The 16,582-nt window shown below is 39.9% G+C and overlaps 1 protein-coding gene across 1 annotated transcript; it reads left to right on the top strand.

The window, feature by feature from the left end:
- Positions 1–44: 44 nt before the first annotated feature.
- MFAP1 (microfibril associated protein 1) lies at positions 45–15,992 on the top strand. The gene is made up of 9 exons (XM_030318313.2): positions 45–304; positions 5,734–5,953; positions 8,172–8,301; positions 8,816–9,003; positions 9,490–9,598; positions 9,701–9,861; positions 11,397–11,556; positions 15,045–15,134; positions 15,233–15,992. The coding sequence occupies exons 1-9, from the start codon at positions 226–228 to the stop codon at positions 15,413–15,415; spliced, it is 1,320 nt and encodes a 439-aa protein (XP_030174173.1). The 5' UTR covers positions 45–225; the 3' UTR covers positions 15,416–15,992.
- Positions 15,993–16,582: the final 590 nt, after the last annotated feature.

Genomic DNA, 16,582 nt, shown 5'->3' on the forward strand with positions numbered 1-16,582 from the left:
TGCGCAATAACAGACTCGGCCTTCTAGTGGGAGACGCCCACAATCCCACAATCCTCTAGTCGCGTATTTCCGGTTTTTCTAACTCCGCCGTAAGTTGCGTTTTTATCTGTCGCACAGCCGTGTCCAGCGCCTCTAGGAGAAGTGGGCTTTTCTGTTCGTTGACGTTGTCGCCGTTCACTGTTTGGAATCACTGAAGTCTCGGGAGTCACCGCCGCTGCCATCAACATGTCGGTCCCAAGCGCCCTCATGAAACAACCGCCCATTCAGTCTACGGCTGGGGCCGTCCCAGTTCGCAATGAGAAAGGTACTGTGCTAAGCCGTTTTCCAGTCGGATCTTACCTCTTTCCTCAGCATACTTCAAACCTACCTAGACAGACCACCCCAACCCCACCAACCCTTAATATTACCCTGCCCCGTGTTTCTTCGATTTTTCTCATCAAACTCGCCCCTAATCGCTTTGCTTAAAGGAAAAAAAAAAAACCTACTTTCATCTCATCTTGTTCTTATTGCCTGTCTTCTGCCCTCACAGCAAGCATCCCTCCCTTCTTTCCTTGGACTCCACGTATAAATTATACTAATATACATAGTGAATGCCTGCTTTTGCAGAGCGTCGTGCGGGATACAGCCCCTTTTTTGTTAAATATAGCCGTCTGTTTATGCTGCTTTTATAATTAACATTATTTTATGTGTCTATCTCCCTCTACTGCATCACAAGCTCATAACGTCCTTGAGACAGGAACCAGGTCTTATTACACTTTTTATTCCTTTCAGCCTACGCAGTGACTGTATTAAATTGAATACAAACTTGTGTAAGGCAGTATTAAGAAATTCATATTGTAGATGCGAGACATGTAAAAAGAGGCACATTCTAAGCAGTGTGCAGTTTTTCACAACTGTGATTCCTGTCACATAGGTGATATAAACCAAACGATGTGGAAGGGCAGAGAAGGAATAATCTCTTCAAATTGGTGTAATCAAGGAAAGCTTCTTGAAGAGGGTAGCATATAAGTTGATCCTTAAAGGATGAATAGGATTCCAGGGCAGATAGAAGAAGGAACACTATTATCTGTTTGGGGAGTTAAACTAAAGAGTATTTTTTCAAGGAGGATTTTGGAAAATAGTATCAGCTCTTTCTTTTTTTTTTTTTTTTTTAAATTTTTTTTAATGTTTATTTTTTTGAGAGAGAGAGACTTAGTGCAAGGAGGGGAGGAGCAGAGAGTGGGAGACACAGAATCAGAAGCAGGCTCCAGGCTCTGAGCTGTCAGTACAGAGTCCCACGTGGCCTTAACCCACGGACCGTGAGATCATGACCTGAGCCGAAGTCAGGAGCTCAAGTGACTGAGCCATCCAGGCACCCCTCTTTTTTGTATTTTAAATAAACTGTACCTACCCTTGTGCAGCTTGTCTTTATTTTTTAATTCAACATGGCTTTTGACAAGTATGCTTTGATAAATACAGATCTAATTCATTTTAACTACTTAAGAATTCCATTGTGTAATTAGGCCAGTTTATTCCCTACTGAGGGGCAGTTAGTTGTTTTTTCTCCTGTTACAAACAGCGCTGTAGTTGTCATTCTTTTTTTCTTTTTAATTTTAATTTTTTAAATAATCTCTCACCCAACGTTGCCCTCAAACTCACGACTCCAAGATGAAGTCTCATGCTCCACTGACTGAGCCAGCTAGGCACCCCCTATAGTTGTCATTCTTAAACGTGTCTCTTTAGTGCACTGTGTAAGAATTTCTCTAGGGTAGACTCCTAGAAGTTCATCATCAGTATAACTAACTATTTTCTTCCTAAGTTGACTAATTTATTTTGAGAGAGGGGGAAGGGCAAAGAGATGGGGAAAAAGAAAATCTCAAACAAGCTCCGCACTGTCCGTGCAGAGCGAAACGTGGGGCTCGAACTCAGAAACCGTGAGATCATGACGTGAGTCGACGTCAAGAGTTGGACACAACCAACTGAGCCACCCAGGTGCCCCGTAACTGGCCATTTCCAGTTGCTCTCCACGTGGGTTGTAAGAGCATTAAGAGTTTGAATTTCCCCATATATTCATTAATACACTTGATTGTATCAGGTTTTTTTTAATTTTGCCCATTCCAATGGGTATGAAATGATATCTCATTATTTTAATTTGCATTTCCCTAATTACTCACAAGGCAAGGCATCTTCATATATTTATCAGTTCTCTAGGTTTTCTCTTCTCTGAATTACTTGTTTCTGTCATTTACCTATTTTCTACTTGGTTTGTTTTTCTATATCCCAAGTCTGTCATATCTGTTTCCCATTTTGTTTTGGTTTTTTGGCTTGTCTTTTCACTTTAATTTTGGACTTTTCTGTTTCATAGGCATTTTTAATTTTAGTGTTAGCATATTTACCAACTTTATCTTTTATAGCTTGTGATGTTTGTATATTGTGTAAGAAATCCTTCCCTGTACTAAGATTATAGATATTCAAATTATATATATTTTTTAATGTTTTTATTATTTATTTTGAGAGAGACAGTGCAAGCAGAGGAGGGGGAGAGAGAGAATCCCGTGATGTCACTGCAGAGCCTGACATGGGGCTTGATCCCACAAACCGAACATGAGATCATGGCCTGAGCTGAAATCCAAAGTCGGACACCCAGACGCCCCTAAAAATATTTTCTATCATCTAAGTGTTTGTATATACTAAATAGGATTGAATACACAATTGTGCAAGACAGACTGTAATTTAAAGAGCTTATTCAATAGGGATGTAAATGTTTAAGATAGGTTTTTCACACTTGGGTCTTAATCCGTCTGGAATTTTGTGTGTGTGGTGTCAGAGATATAATTTTACTGTTTACCTTATGGTTAACCAGTTGTCCCTACTGCTTGCTCCATTGTTTGACTAGCCCATCCATTCTCCACTGCCTTTTAATGTCGCTTCTGTAATATACCAAGCTCTTGTATGTAGGTTTGTCTGCTTTCTAATCTGCTCCATTGGTCTCTATGTATCCTCTGAGTCAATGACATATTGTTTCAATTACTGTAAGTTGTTTGTTTTTTAATTACTGTAAGTTTAAATAAGCCTTGCAATCTGATACAAAAACCCTCCCCCACTTCACCATTTTTTTCATTAAAACTTTATTTTTTAGATCAGTTTTAGGTTCACGTTTCCCATATACCCTCTGCCCCCACACAGGCACAGCCTTCTCCATTATCAACATCCCCTACCAAAGTGATACATTTTTGCAATTGCTGAATCTACATTGACACAGCATAATCACCAAAACCCACAGTTTACATTAAGGTTTACTCTTGGCATTGTATCTTCTATGGGTTTAGACAAACATTTAGTGACCTACATCCATTATTATGGTATTGTACACAGTATTTTCACTGCCCTAAGCATTCTCTGTGCCCTGCCTATTCATCCCTCCCCCAGCCCAACCCTTGGCAACCACTGATCTTTTTACTGTCTCCATACTTTTGCCTTTTCCAGAATGTCATGTATTTGGAATCATAGAGTATGTAGCTTTTTCAGATGGGCTTCTTTCATATAGTAATATGTGTATAAGTTTTCCCATGTCTTATGGCTTGATAGCTCATTTCCTTTTAGCACTGAATAATATTCCATTGTGTAGACATACCATAGTTTATTCATTCACCTAGAGAGGGACATCTTGGTTCCTTCCAAGTTTTGACAATTATGAAAAAGCTTAAATAAATATCAGTGTGCAAGTTTTTGTGTGAACATTAGTTTTCAACACCTTTAGGTAAATACCAAGGAGTGCAATTGCTGCAGCATATGGTAAGAGTATGCTTAGTTTTATAACAAACCACCAAAGTGGCTGTGCCATTTTGCATTCCCACCAAGAATGAATGAGCATTCTTGTTCTACATCCTCACCAGCCTTTGGTGTTATCAGAGCTCTGTAGTTTGGTTATTCTAATACATGTGCAGTGGTATCTCATTGTTTTATTTTGCATTCCCCTGATGACATATGATTTGAAGCAAATATGCTTATTTGCCATCTGCGTATCTTCTTTGGTGAGGTATGTTAAGGTGTTTGGCCTCACCTTGTCCTTCAGGATTCCCTTGGTTCTTTTTGACCTCCTATTTTTCCATGCAATTTTAGAATCAACCTGAGGACAACTGTGAATGGAATTGCCTTAAAATTACAGGTCACGCAGGGGCACCTGGGTGGCTTAGTCAGTTGAGCGTCCGACTTGGGCTCAGGTCATGATCTCATGGTTCGTGAGTTCGAGCCCCATGTCGGGCTCTGTGCTGACAGCTCAGGACCTGGAGCCTGATTCAGATTCTGTGTCTCCCTCTCTCTCTGCTCCTCCCCTGCTCACACTCTCTCTCTCTCTCTCAAAAATAAAGATAAAAAAAATTAAAATTACAGGTCATGCATTTATTGATTAACTTGGGCACAGTTGTCATCTTCTCTCTTCCTTGAATAGGATATATTTCTCACTTATTTAGATCTTTTGGATCTTCCAATGTAATGATATATATTTCCTCTAAAAAACTTTGTAGATCATTTGTTGAATTTACTCCTTGGTATCTTATAGATTAGTTACTATTGTAAATAGTATTTATTTTAAGTTTATTTATTTACTTTGAGAGAGAGCGAGCACGTGAGTGTGCACACAAGTGGGAGAGAGGCAGAAGGGGAGAGAGAGAATCCCAAGCAGACTCCATGCTGTCAACACAGAGACTGACTTGAGGCTCAATTTCACAAACTGAGATATGACCTGAGCCAAAATTAAGAGTCAGACGCTTAAATGACTAAGCCACACAGGCGCCCCTGTAAATAATATGTTTAAACTTTATTTTCTAATTTATGTAGCTAATGTACAGGTACCCTTATTTTTATCCAACATTTATTAAGCATTCTCCCTGAATTCATTTTTAGCTTGCCTGTTTGTTAATCTTTTATTTTCTACATAGTTTATTATAGTCTGCAAATTGTGAGTTTATTTCCTTTTCAATCCTTACCTTTTGTCTCTTTTTCTTATTGCCCTAATTAGAACCATAATAAAATGTTGACTAGAAGGTGTGATAGGGACAATGTAAGGATGCCCACTGTTTTTTAAAGGAATGCTTCTAATTTATCATTAAGCATAATATCTGTTGTTAAGATTATGTAACTTAAAATACATAAACTTTAAATAATATGTTACAGGGCACCTGGGTGGCTCAGTCTGATTTTGGCTCAGGTCATGATCTCACAGTTCCTGAGTTTGAGCCCCACATCAGGCTCTCTGATATCAGCACAGAGCCCACTTTGAATCCTCTGTCCCCCTCTCATTCTGCCCCTCCCCCACTTGCACATAGTCTCTCTCCCTCTCAAAAATAAATAGAAAATATTAAAAAAAAAAAGAAAAAGAATGGGGCACCTGGGTGGCTCAGTCGGTTAAGCGTCCGACTTCAGCTCAAGTCATGATCTCACAGCTCATGAGTTCAAGCCTCAGGCTCTGGGCTGACAACTCGGAGCCTGGAGTCTGCTTCGGATTCTAGGTCTTCCTCTCTCTCTGCCCCCTCCTCCACTCATGCTCTGTCCCTCTCTGAAAAATAAAACAAATATTACAAAAAATAAAAAAGAAGAGAACACCATTAGATGAATAGATGGTTGGATAATGGCTCTCTCCTCCTGCTTCAACTCTTGTTTACCAGGAATACAGGGCTCTACCTGCAAAGGCAGAGGTTCAAGGACATTGGTAAAGAGGCTGCTGAAACATAATACATTATCTTTATCACCCAGGTGAGATTTCGATGGAGAAAGTGAAGGTAAAACGTTATGTGTCGGGAAAGAGGCCAGACTATGCCCCTATGGAGTCCTCAGATGAGGAGGATGAAGAATTTCAGTTCATCAAGAAAGCCAAAGAACAAGAAGCAGAGCCTGAGGAACAGGAGGAGGATTCATCCAGCGACCCTCGACTGCGGCGTTTGCAGAACCGTATTAGTGAAGATGTGGAAGAGAGGTAATGACTAGGGTTATGTTTCCCTGGACCTAAACCCCTACAGGTTACTTAACAAGAACAACAACAATAAGAGCTAGTACTTGAACAGTACTTACTATGTGCCAGACACTGTTCAAGTAAATTTCCTAATGTAATCTACCCAATAACCTTGTAAGGTATGTACTATTATCCTAGTTTACAAATGAGGAAACTGAGGCACAAAGGGGTTAGGAAAATAACATGACCAAAGGTATATAACCAGCAAGTGGCAACCAGTAAACATGAGGTTACCTCTGGTCCAGAGGCCCAAATTAACTCACTAAGGAAATAGAAAGCACAAACCACTGGTTGGTTTGTTAAGAGGAGTCTTAAAATTTGAGAAATTGAATTAATCCACTCACTTGTTTTAAAGGCTAATGAGGGGAAATGACACTGATGAAGTAGGAAAAAAGGCCAGATGAATAAATGGTCTCATATAGGAAAGGGAGCCTCCCATTGAAGGATTTTATATGTTGTGAGTTAATTGAGACATTACCTTACAAAGTAAACCAGATGTCTCAAACTTTCATAGTTCATATTGTCTTAGGAATTTTCTCAGAGAGCCCCCAGGCCTAAACAGTTTTGTTTATTAAGTAGTTAGATCCAAATAATTTCTAAAAATTCACATTTTAACATTTAAAGCCATTTGCAAAATACAATACACACAAAAGAAGGAACATTTTTATTTCATTCTTTTTTTTTTTTTTTACTGTTTCAATTTTCTTTATTTTTTTATTGTTGAGAGAGATAGAGCATGAGCGGGAGAGGGGCAGAGTGGGAGACAGAGAATCCAAAGCAGGCTCCAGGCTCCAAGCTGTCAGCACAGAGCCCGACGTGGGGCTCAAACTCACAAACCGTGAGATCATGACATGAGCTGAAATCGGATGCTTAACTGAGCCACGCACATGCCCCAAGTTGTTTTTTTATTTCATTCTTACATAACCATAATCACTTATTAGTGGGGTTTGTGTGCCTTTTGGACACTGACAACTTCTCCAACTTTGGAATCAGAATGGCAATGTCACTCTCATATCCTGTACCATATTGATCTTCTTGGAGTACTTGCTTTTTAATACAGGAGTCCCCAAAAATCCAGTTTCACAAAGATGCAGTGTCACTGAAAAGAACCCTAGTGTGATCTAATGTTGAAACCAAACCACCTGGAGCTATAAATCAATCCCAGCACATCCATATGTTTGTTACAGTGCCTCATGATGCCTCAGCTTACATTTAATGTTTTAATCCAACTTGACTATTTACTCTGACACTTTGTTGTTTTGTTTTGGTTTTTTGTGGGGGTTTTTTTGAGCACTTTGAATTGCAAATGCTGTGTCTGTATTGGTTTAATTATGGTTGGTTGGTTGGTTTTTATTTAAATTCAAGTTAGTTAACATATAGTGTAGTATTGGTTTCAGGAGTAGAATTCACTGATTTATCACTTACATACCACAATCGGTGCTCATCCCAACAAGTGCCCTCCTTAATGCTCATCACCCATTTAGCCCATCCCCTCACCCAACACCCCTCCAGCAACCCTCAGTTTGTTCTCTGTATTTAAAAGTCTCTTATGGTTTGCCTCCCTCTCTTATTTTTCCTTCTCTTCCATTATGTTCATCTGTTGTATTTCTTAAGTTAAATTACACATATGAATGAAATGATACGATATTTGTCTTTCTCTGACTGACTTATTTTACTTGACATAGTATACTCTAGTTCCTGACACTTAAAATTAGTTTCTTTTATTTGTACCTCAGTTTCCCCCTCTCAAGACTTAAGTTGTTTTTTGTTTGTTTTTTTTAATTCTTATTTTAATTCCAGTTAGTTAACATACAGTGTTACATTAGTTTCAGGTATACAATATAGTGATTCAGCACTTCCATACATCACTCCATGTTCATCATGACAAGTGCACTCTTTAATCCCCATCACCTATTTAACCCCATACCTCCAAACTCCTCCCCTTTGGTAACCATCAGATTGTTCTCTATAATTAAGAGTCTGTTTCTTGCTTTGTATATTATTTTTTCCCTTTGCTTATTTGTGTTGTTTCTTAAATTCCGCATGAGTGAAACCATATGATATTTAAGACTTCAGTACCAATAAAAGCAAACATATCCAGGTGCTCTACGAGTAAGGAATGTGGTTGGTGCTCTTTCGTTTTTGTGATATTGGTGTTACACCTGAAGATGCTGTTTTTCAGATTGGCTCGCCATCGGAAAATAGTGGAACCTGAAGTGGTAGGAGAAAGTGACTCAGAAGTAGAAGGAGATGCGTGGCGCATGGAACGAGAAGATAGCAGTGAAGAAGAAGAGGAAGAAATTGATGATGAGGTATAAAAAAGGAAAATGGAAAATTCTTTCTAGTTCCAAGAAAAAGTTGGGGCCTATTCTTTGTTGAGGTCCCAAAGGCACAAGCTTACTGCTTTTGGCAGGATTCTGATCCAGTGTTCCCTATTGGTTGGAAATAGGGTTGAAAATAAAATAGTCCTGGGTGCCTGGGTGGCTCAGTCTTTTAAGCATCTGACTTCGGCTCTGGTCATGATCTCACAGCTTGTGAAGTCCCACACCGGGTGAGCTCAAGTCCTGCTTTGGGTGAACCCTGCTTTTTCTCTCTCTCTCTCTCTCTCTCTCTCTCTGCTTCTCGTGGGATTCTCTCTCTTTCCCTCTCTTTCTCTGCCCCTCACTCACTTACACCCTCTCTTTCACACACACGCACACACAAAGAAAATGGTGCTATGTTGTATTTACTAGTATCAGAATTTGTTAAGGTTGATGAGGGAAAAATAAAAAGCTGCCTTAGAGCACAGGTCATTGGGCTGACTGACTTGGATATATAACTTGATAGGAAATAGAGCGGCGCCGTGGCATGATGCGTCAGCGAGCACAGGAGAGAAAAAATGAAGAGATGGAAGTCATGGAGGTGGAAGATGAGGGACGTTCTGGGGAGGAGTCAGAATCAGAATCTGAGTATGAAGAGTACACAGACAGTGAAGATGAGATGGAGCCTCGCCTTAAGCCTGTCTTCATTCGAAAGTAAGTATCTCACAAACCAGGCCTGAGCTACTACTTTCCAGGTCTAAGGATAGAAGCCTCTTTTCTACCTCATGCTTTTCTGAAATGTAAGCACCAAGCAAAAGTCTTCTACCCAATTCCCTACCTGTGCAGAATATTTGCTGAGGAATATCTTGGAGGTAGCAGAGAGCCCGAGTTGATTTTCACATCTCCCTTTCCAGTTAAAGAGCACAAAATTAAACTTGAAGAGTAAATTCCTGTTCCTTTCCTAATGGTGAGAAATCCTACTACTTACAGTCCGGCAGGTTCCTTACTATTCAGGCAGTTCTCAAAAATGAATGGAATTGTGATGCTGTAAATACCCGAGGAGACTACCTGTTTTGGCTCGTTGCAAATAATAGAGCCAGTGATTGTTGGGCTTTTTCTGATTTGGATGGGACTTGAGTTTGAGGACAAAGAGCTCCACGCTAAGGGCTTTGGGCAATTAACAGGACCTCTGTGCTGCAGGAAGGACAGAGTAACAGTTCAAGAACGTGAGGCTGAAGCATTGAAACAAAAGGAGCTGGAGCAGGAAGCAAAACGCATGGCTGAGGAGAGGCGCAAGTACACACTCAAGGTACTGGGAGTGGCTGTGAGGATTGCACACAAGGAGGAGTATGCTTAGGTTTGTCTGAGGAAAACAAGGAAGTCCAGCAGTTAAATCGTTCTCCTTACCCAGATTGTAGAAGAGGAGACCAAGAAAGAACTGGAGGAGAACAAGCGGTCCCTGGCTGCCCTAGATGCTCTCAATACTGATGATGAAAATGATGAGGAAGAATATGAGGCATGGAAAGTTCGGGAGCTAAAGAGAATCAAGAGGGACAGAGAAGATCGAGAAGCGTGAGTAATAAGATGGGCATAGAGTTTGATACCGCTAATGGGACACATTCCTAGTAGGGTAGCTGTAAGACTCAACACCTACTGTGAGTTCCATTCTAACTTTCTTTAGGGTTCCTGCAACTGGGTGAGTTTCCCATAATTAGAAAGTGGCTTATTACAATAAAATCAGGGAAAAGAAACACTTTTCTTGGTGTTTCTCTATGATAGAGTGCCAGCCAATACTCCCTGTAGTTTCATAGTAGACACACACAAGTTTATCATTTATAAAAACCCAACCCAGGGGCGCCTGGGTGGCGCAGTCGGTTAAGGGTCCGACTTCAGCCAGGTCACGATCTCGCGGTCCGTGAGTTCGAGCCCCGCGTCAGGCTCTGGGCTGATGGCTCAGAGCCTGGAGCCTGTTTCCGATTCTGTGTCTCCCTCTCTCTCTGCCCCTCCCCCGTTCATGCTCTGTCTCTCTCTGTCCCAAAAATAAATAAACGTTGAAAAAAAAAATTAAAAAAAAAAAAAAAAAAAAAACCCAACCCAAAATTTGGTGACTTGAAACAATTGATTATTCCTCACAGTTTTGGAGGTTGGCTAAAGAGTTCCTCTGCTGGTTTCACCTGGTCTCTCTTACGCAGTTGTATCCAGCTAGAGGACTTACTGGGCTAGAAAGTCCAAAATGGCTTCATTCACATGTCCATTAGTTAATCCTGACTACCAGCTAGAATGCCTTACTTCTTCATTGGGCTAGATTGGCTTCCTTATGTAACAGTCTCATGGCAGTATTCCAAGAGGGTAAAGGGGGAAACTGACCTCTTTGAGGCACGCATGTCATTTCTGCAAAGGGGCATGCATAACGGTGAGGGGAAGAATTTGTGGCATTTAAGTAATCTACCACAGTCCCTGTTGTTAGAGTAGAATCATTTCTGAGCTGGATCACCCATTCTTAAACATTACTAGGAATGAGAGTAATCCCAGATTGCAAAGGGAAACCATCACTAGAAAACTCTGTCCTCAGCCTGCAGTTCCTAAGATTTTTATCCTGGATTTCAAGGGATCCATGTACCCTTTAAAATTGTATACAACATTATGTGTACATTTGTATTTTTCTGGAGGGAGGGGATCTTTGACCCCTTCTCCCAAAAAGGTTTATTTCATAGCAATCTACTTAATGATGGTTAACCCTTGGTTTGTGACATGTAAGTATATATAGGACTACTAAAGAAATACCAGTAAAATCTTAACACAAGTTAAATTTGCATTTTTTTTAAGCCAAGTAGGCTTTTTAGGGAGGGGAAATTAATAACTTTGCAAAATCAAGCAGTAATAGTATGCCTGAACCTTTAAAGGTTAGAATCAACTTTTGGAAGTTTGCAATAATGAAGACTACATCAACTTTTTATATCTTGGTCTCCTGATATGAATTCCTAACAGGCAATGACTAGAATTGAAGAAAGTAAATAGTGCTTGAAAGGAGATGAGACTGCGTTATGTTCAGATAATTGAGTCTTTCTGAAACTGGAATGGTACTGACAGTTTTGTTTTCTTCACAGTCTTGAGAAGGAGAAAGCAGAAATTGAACGAATGCGAAACCTGACTGAGGAAGAGAGGCGAGCTGAGCTTCGGGCAAATGGCAAAGTTATTACCAACAAAGCTGTGAAGGGCAAATATAAGTTCTTACAGAAGTATTATCACCGGGGTGCCTTCTTCATGGTAAGAAATGAAAAGGGAATGGGAAGGTTGGTCTGTAGAAATAACTCCAAACCTGTGAGTTCTTTTTTCCCTCCAAGAATAAACTGTCTTGGGATGTTACTTTCACTTGCCAATGGTCAATTTTCTGTTACTTTTTGCATCTGAAGAATATAAACCCGATAGAAAAAACGATTTGGCAGCAGGATTTTAGAAGTAGCAGCAACTATTCTCTTTTGGCTCCCGCTCTCAGGAGGAAATGATGTAATAGAAGAATTGAGGAACTGAAATACCGAGATAGTGATCTAAATAGATACATCCTAGACTGTTTAGATTCCCACAACCAATTAGATATCACTGTTCATAGCCAAGTGAGAAATTTTGCTTATGCAAAAATCAGGCCCTGCAAATAGCTTTACATTAACTCATATTTGGATGCAAAAATTTAATTCACTTCATTCTGAGCTGACAGGAAATGACTTAAACCTAACTAACCAAAAAATGGTTAACCAACCATTATGTATAATATCAACAAGATTTTGTTCTTCATATAAAGACCAAGGCCAATAATAGAGTCTCTTAATCCTATAAAGTGATGAAGACTTCTTCCAAATTATTTAGATTATACCAGTGATAATTCCTTAATGGGGATATGTCACAAAAAGACAATGGGAGAACTGATTGCATTTATTAACATAATACCATGTGGTTTGTTAAATTATTTCCTGACGCTAAAGGAGTTTGTATCAGAAAGCTTTTTCAGGGGTGCCTGGGTGGTTCAGTTGGTTAAGCATCTAACTTAGGCTCAGGTCATGATCTCAGTTCGTGCGTTCGAGCCCTGCATCAGGCTCTGTGCTGACAGCTCAGAGCCTGGAGCCTGCTTCAAATTCTGTATCTGCCTTTCTCTCTCTCTCTGCTCCTCCCCCCTGCCCCTCCCTCTCTCTCTCTCTCTCTCTTTCTCAAAAATAAACATTAAAAAAAATTTTTTTTAAAGTAGTTTTTTCAAATGCTGTATATCAAACCCTAAATATCCTCCATTATAGCTAAATCCCTGCCTTTCACTGTAGACAACCAATAAAATTTTCAAACTTCAGTGGAGGGTTCCTTATTCCCCTCCAAAATCAGTTTCAGTCTATTCAGCAGGAAATGTTTGCTTATTGTATAGTTTTCCAGCCCATGTAGTTGTTTTGTGGTTTTTTTTAAGTTTTATTTTTTTATTTATTTTTTGGGAGAGAGAGGACAAGCAAGCATGGGAGGGGCAGAGAGAATCCCAAGCAGGCTCCACAGTCAGTGCAGAGCCCAATGCAGGGCCTGAACTCATGACCGTGAAATCATGACCTGAGCTGAAATCAAGAGTCAGACACTTAACCAACTGAGCCTTCCAGGGTGCCCCGCCCATGAAAATTTCTAGATTGGAGTCTATGGAAATTATAAATTTCTCTAAGGCTGTTTTGGAAGAGCCTGTTCTCCTGGTACTTGGTGTGAAGTGGAGCCTCATCTCAGCTCTGGCACAGGAGCGGGGGCCCCGTGAACAGAGTGCTGGCAGGCCCCAGGAACAGAGTGCTCTGGCTGACACAATATAATTTGGAGCCATTACAATATATTGTATGTAGGACACTACTGTGGAGCTCTTAATATGCAGAATTTTACATAGTATGAATGTTAACCATTTTTACGATGATGCTATTCATATAATATGTTAATACTTGCTAAACAAAATTATGAAGCATTGCTGACTAAGATACGTAAGGAAAGGGTTACATGAAAGTCTTTTGGTTCACATATTCAATAAACTCTTATCTGGATAAGGAGAGTGAGGAGAGTGAAGTTAAAATATCTTCTGAGATTGAGAGACTCTCCACCCTAACAAGGAGAAAAGTAGATCTCACAAAAACTGTCGGTCTTATCTTTAAAGACTTTCTATAGCTGAAGAGAAAAGAATACTCCAAAAGTGTGTATGGTTAAAGGACTCCACTCTTACACAAAGTTGTCCTTAACCAAGATGGTGCTGTTTTAATTCCTTCAGCACGTTTGTAATTTGTATCATAACATTATGGTTTTAACTAACAGGTTGATGTGAAACTATTCTCTATAGTTATTTTATAGTTAATTAAATAACCTTTTGAGCATTTACTATGTAAAGGGCACTACTGGTTTTTTTTGTTTTGTTTTGAGGTAGACTCCATGCCCAACATAGGGCTTGAACTCACGACCCTGAGATAAGAACTGAGCCAGCCAGGCACCTTAAGAGCACTACTGTTTAACACTGCTAGAGGATATGTAATTCGTGCCCCTCAGATGGCTTACAACCTAAAAATGGGGCTAAGGCAAATATATACTGTACTATAGCACAAGGACAAGCGAAAATACTGTGGGACTTCTGAAGAGGGAGAGGTTTTATTTTGTAGATGGAAAAGAGTAAAGGAGGTGACATTTAAGATGTGTAAACTTTCTGACTTGTATAGTAGGAAGACATTCCAGGTGAATGGACTAGGAGGGGAGGCAAAAAGTATCATCTATAAAGGGAAGTTGCAAGGAGAGGTAGATTAAAGCTATACAGTATTTGGCCTTGACTATTATAGAGTTGTGCATATTTAACAAAACAGAGAACCACTGAAAGTTTGTGACTGTGGCAAATGTATGAGAGTGTTTTAGGAAAAAATCTAGTCGCAGTGTGTAAGATTGATTCCAAGAAAACACTATACCCCAGATAATGGGAACTTATAGGAAGTGGTGGGGCACCTGGGTGGCTCAGTCAGGTGAGTGTCTGACTGATTTCAGGGTCATGAGATGGGAGTCCCACATTGGGTTCCGTGCTGAGCATGGAGCCCACTTGAGATTCTCTCTCCCTCTCTCTGTCCCTGCCTCCCCCCACTCTCTTGCTCACTCTCTCTAAAAAATGGGTGATGGGCATTAAGGAGGGCATTTGCTGGGATGAGTGCTGGATGTTATATGTAAGTAATGAATCACTAAAATCTACTCCTGAAATCATTATTACATTATATGTTAACTAACTTGGATTCAAATTAAAAAAAAAAAATTGGCAACTCATTGTGCACAAAGATTACTCAAATTTTTAATTTGGTGAATTAAGAAAATGTTGTTCCTACTAATGGAAGAAGCTAGAAAGAGATTGGTTTGGAAAGGTTAGGGAAATGATTTTCACTTTAGATGTGAGTCTGAAGTCCCATCCGAATATCCAAGGTAAGATATGTAATGGGCAGCAGAAAATTCAGGAGCAGACATTAGGAGCCTGTAGAGGCTTCTACAGAGTCGGAGTTATGACTGAATGAACATATTGAGTTCAGAGAATATAGCCAACCTTCAGGAAATGTTTACATTTAGGAAAGAAAAAGACAACACAAAGGGAAAAAGAAGTATCATCTCCTCAACTAGATGTAAGCTCTTGAAGAATAGGTTCAGTACCTTCTTTGTATCCCTTGTGGCTTAATAAATTTGTGATTTGAATATATGGGAAATAACCACAAGATTAATAAGATTCTTTTCTACAGGATGAGGATGAAGAAGTATACAAGAGAGATTTCAGTGCACCTACTCTGGAGGATCATTTCAACAAAACCATTCTTCCCAAAGTCATGCAGGTAATGGGGTACCTTAAGAACAAGCAAGAGAGAAGTAATGTATTGAGGGCTGGGACATGATATTTGGTGGTATAAGTCATCATCTATCCTTCTTTCAGGTCAAGAACTTCGGGCGCTCTGGTCGCACCAAATACACCCACCTTGTGGATCAGGACACCACCTCTTTTGACTCAGCATGGGGCCAAGAGAGTGCCCAGAACACAAAGTTCTTTAAACAAAAGGCAGCTGGGGTACGAGATGTTTTTGAACGGCCATCTGCCAAGAAGCGGAAAACTACTTAGAGTTCAACTATTTATTCTTCCGGCTGTGGAACACAAGGGGACATCTTAGCATCTGGTCCTTGATTTGATGTTACTGTTATTTACATGGCCCCTATATCCAGCCTATTGGACGTACTGCCATACTTGTGACACTAGGTAACCCAGTCTTTGAAGGTGCTTTGTGAGGTTTGGACTCATGCTGAGAAACCCACAGAAAAGCACTATCCAGGTAGGATTAGAGGCTCCCCACTTAAAACCATTTCTGAGAAATCTTAGGTTTCATCACATCTCTGCCTTCCTTCCCAAATTCACTTGGGACTATTCCAGGTTTCTTTTTCCAGCCTCTTAGCTTGGGTTAGAAACATGGGCATGTAAGTGGACAATGCTACCTTATGGGAAATCTAATCTCACAGATAGCTGTTTTGAGTTTTTGGTTGGAGTCAGTTTTTCTAAGTGAACATATTTTTTGATCCATTTATGTGTGTGTGTCAAGAAATAAAAGAATCATACACGAAGGTTTTTTATGATACTGGAAATAAAATGTGCTGGCTAACAAGAATCTACCTATTAAGTAAAATAAAAGGAGAGAATTGTTGGGCTGAGTGTTTTACGTTTTGATCATCACCTTTGCTCTCAGAAACAAACTCAGATGCTAGATAGGCTATATTCTAAGTGGCACCCAGATTTACTCCATGAGCAGAAATATGTATGGTTCTCCTTGCTCTCTAAACTACAGCTGTATTTAGAACAAAAGTTGACGCATGAAATGAGGAAGCTAAGTACTTACCAGTACCTTCTCCATGCCCAGCTTCTATATCAAGGATGGCACAGTGCTCTCCCAGTTGCAATGTAATGACATCATGCTACACTTAATTTCAGTGATTTTCCACTTAATATTTACTACATAACCACCCTGCACATGGCAGAGCACTAGGAGTCAGGAGTTGTAAGGAATGACATTTAATCAGTGGGAAGGCTATTTCTCAATTACATAAAAAAATGAGAAGGCCAACGTCTTTTTACAATCTTTTAAAATGCCCCACTGGGAGAAACACTCAAATTTCTAAATGTCCTAAAATAAAAATAAGAGTATAAATTACTATGAGGTAATAAACCCATAAAGATGAGTATAGGTCACTTGTGTGGGTGCCAGAGAGGGATACAACCTAAGAGTTACCCTAGACCCAA

Source organism: Lynx canadensis, chromosome B3 (genome assembly GCF_007474595.2).
Source record: "Lynx canadensis isolate LIC74 chromosome B3, mLynCan4.pri.v2, whole genome shotgun sequence".
Classification (NCBI taxonomy): Eukaryota; Metazoa; Chordata; class Mammalia; order Carnivora; family Felidae; genus Lynx; species Lynx canadensis.

Bases quoted from the DNA above. Each gene is read 5' to 3' on its own strand.
- MFAP1 (XM_030318313.2), top strand. From the start codon at position 226: ATGTCGGTCCCAAGCGCCCTCATGAAACAACCGCCCATTCAGTCTACG. The intron at 9,599-9,700 runs GTACTGGGAGTG...CTCCTTACCCAG, and splicing joins GGCGCAAGTACACACTCAAG to ATTGTAGAAGAGGAGACCAA. The intron at 11,557-15,044 runs GTAAGAAATGAA...TCTTTTCTACAG, and splicing joins ACCGGGGTGCCTTCTTCATG to GATGAGGATGAAGAAGTATA.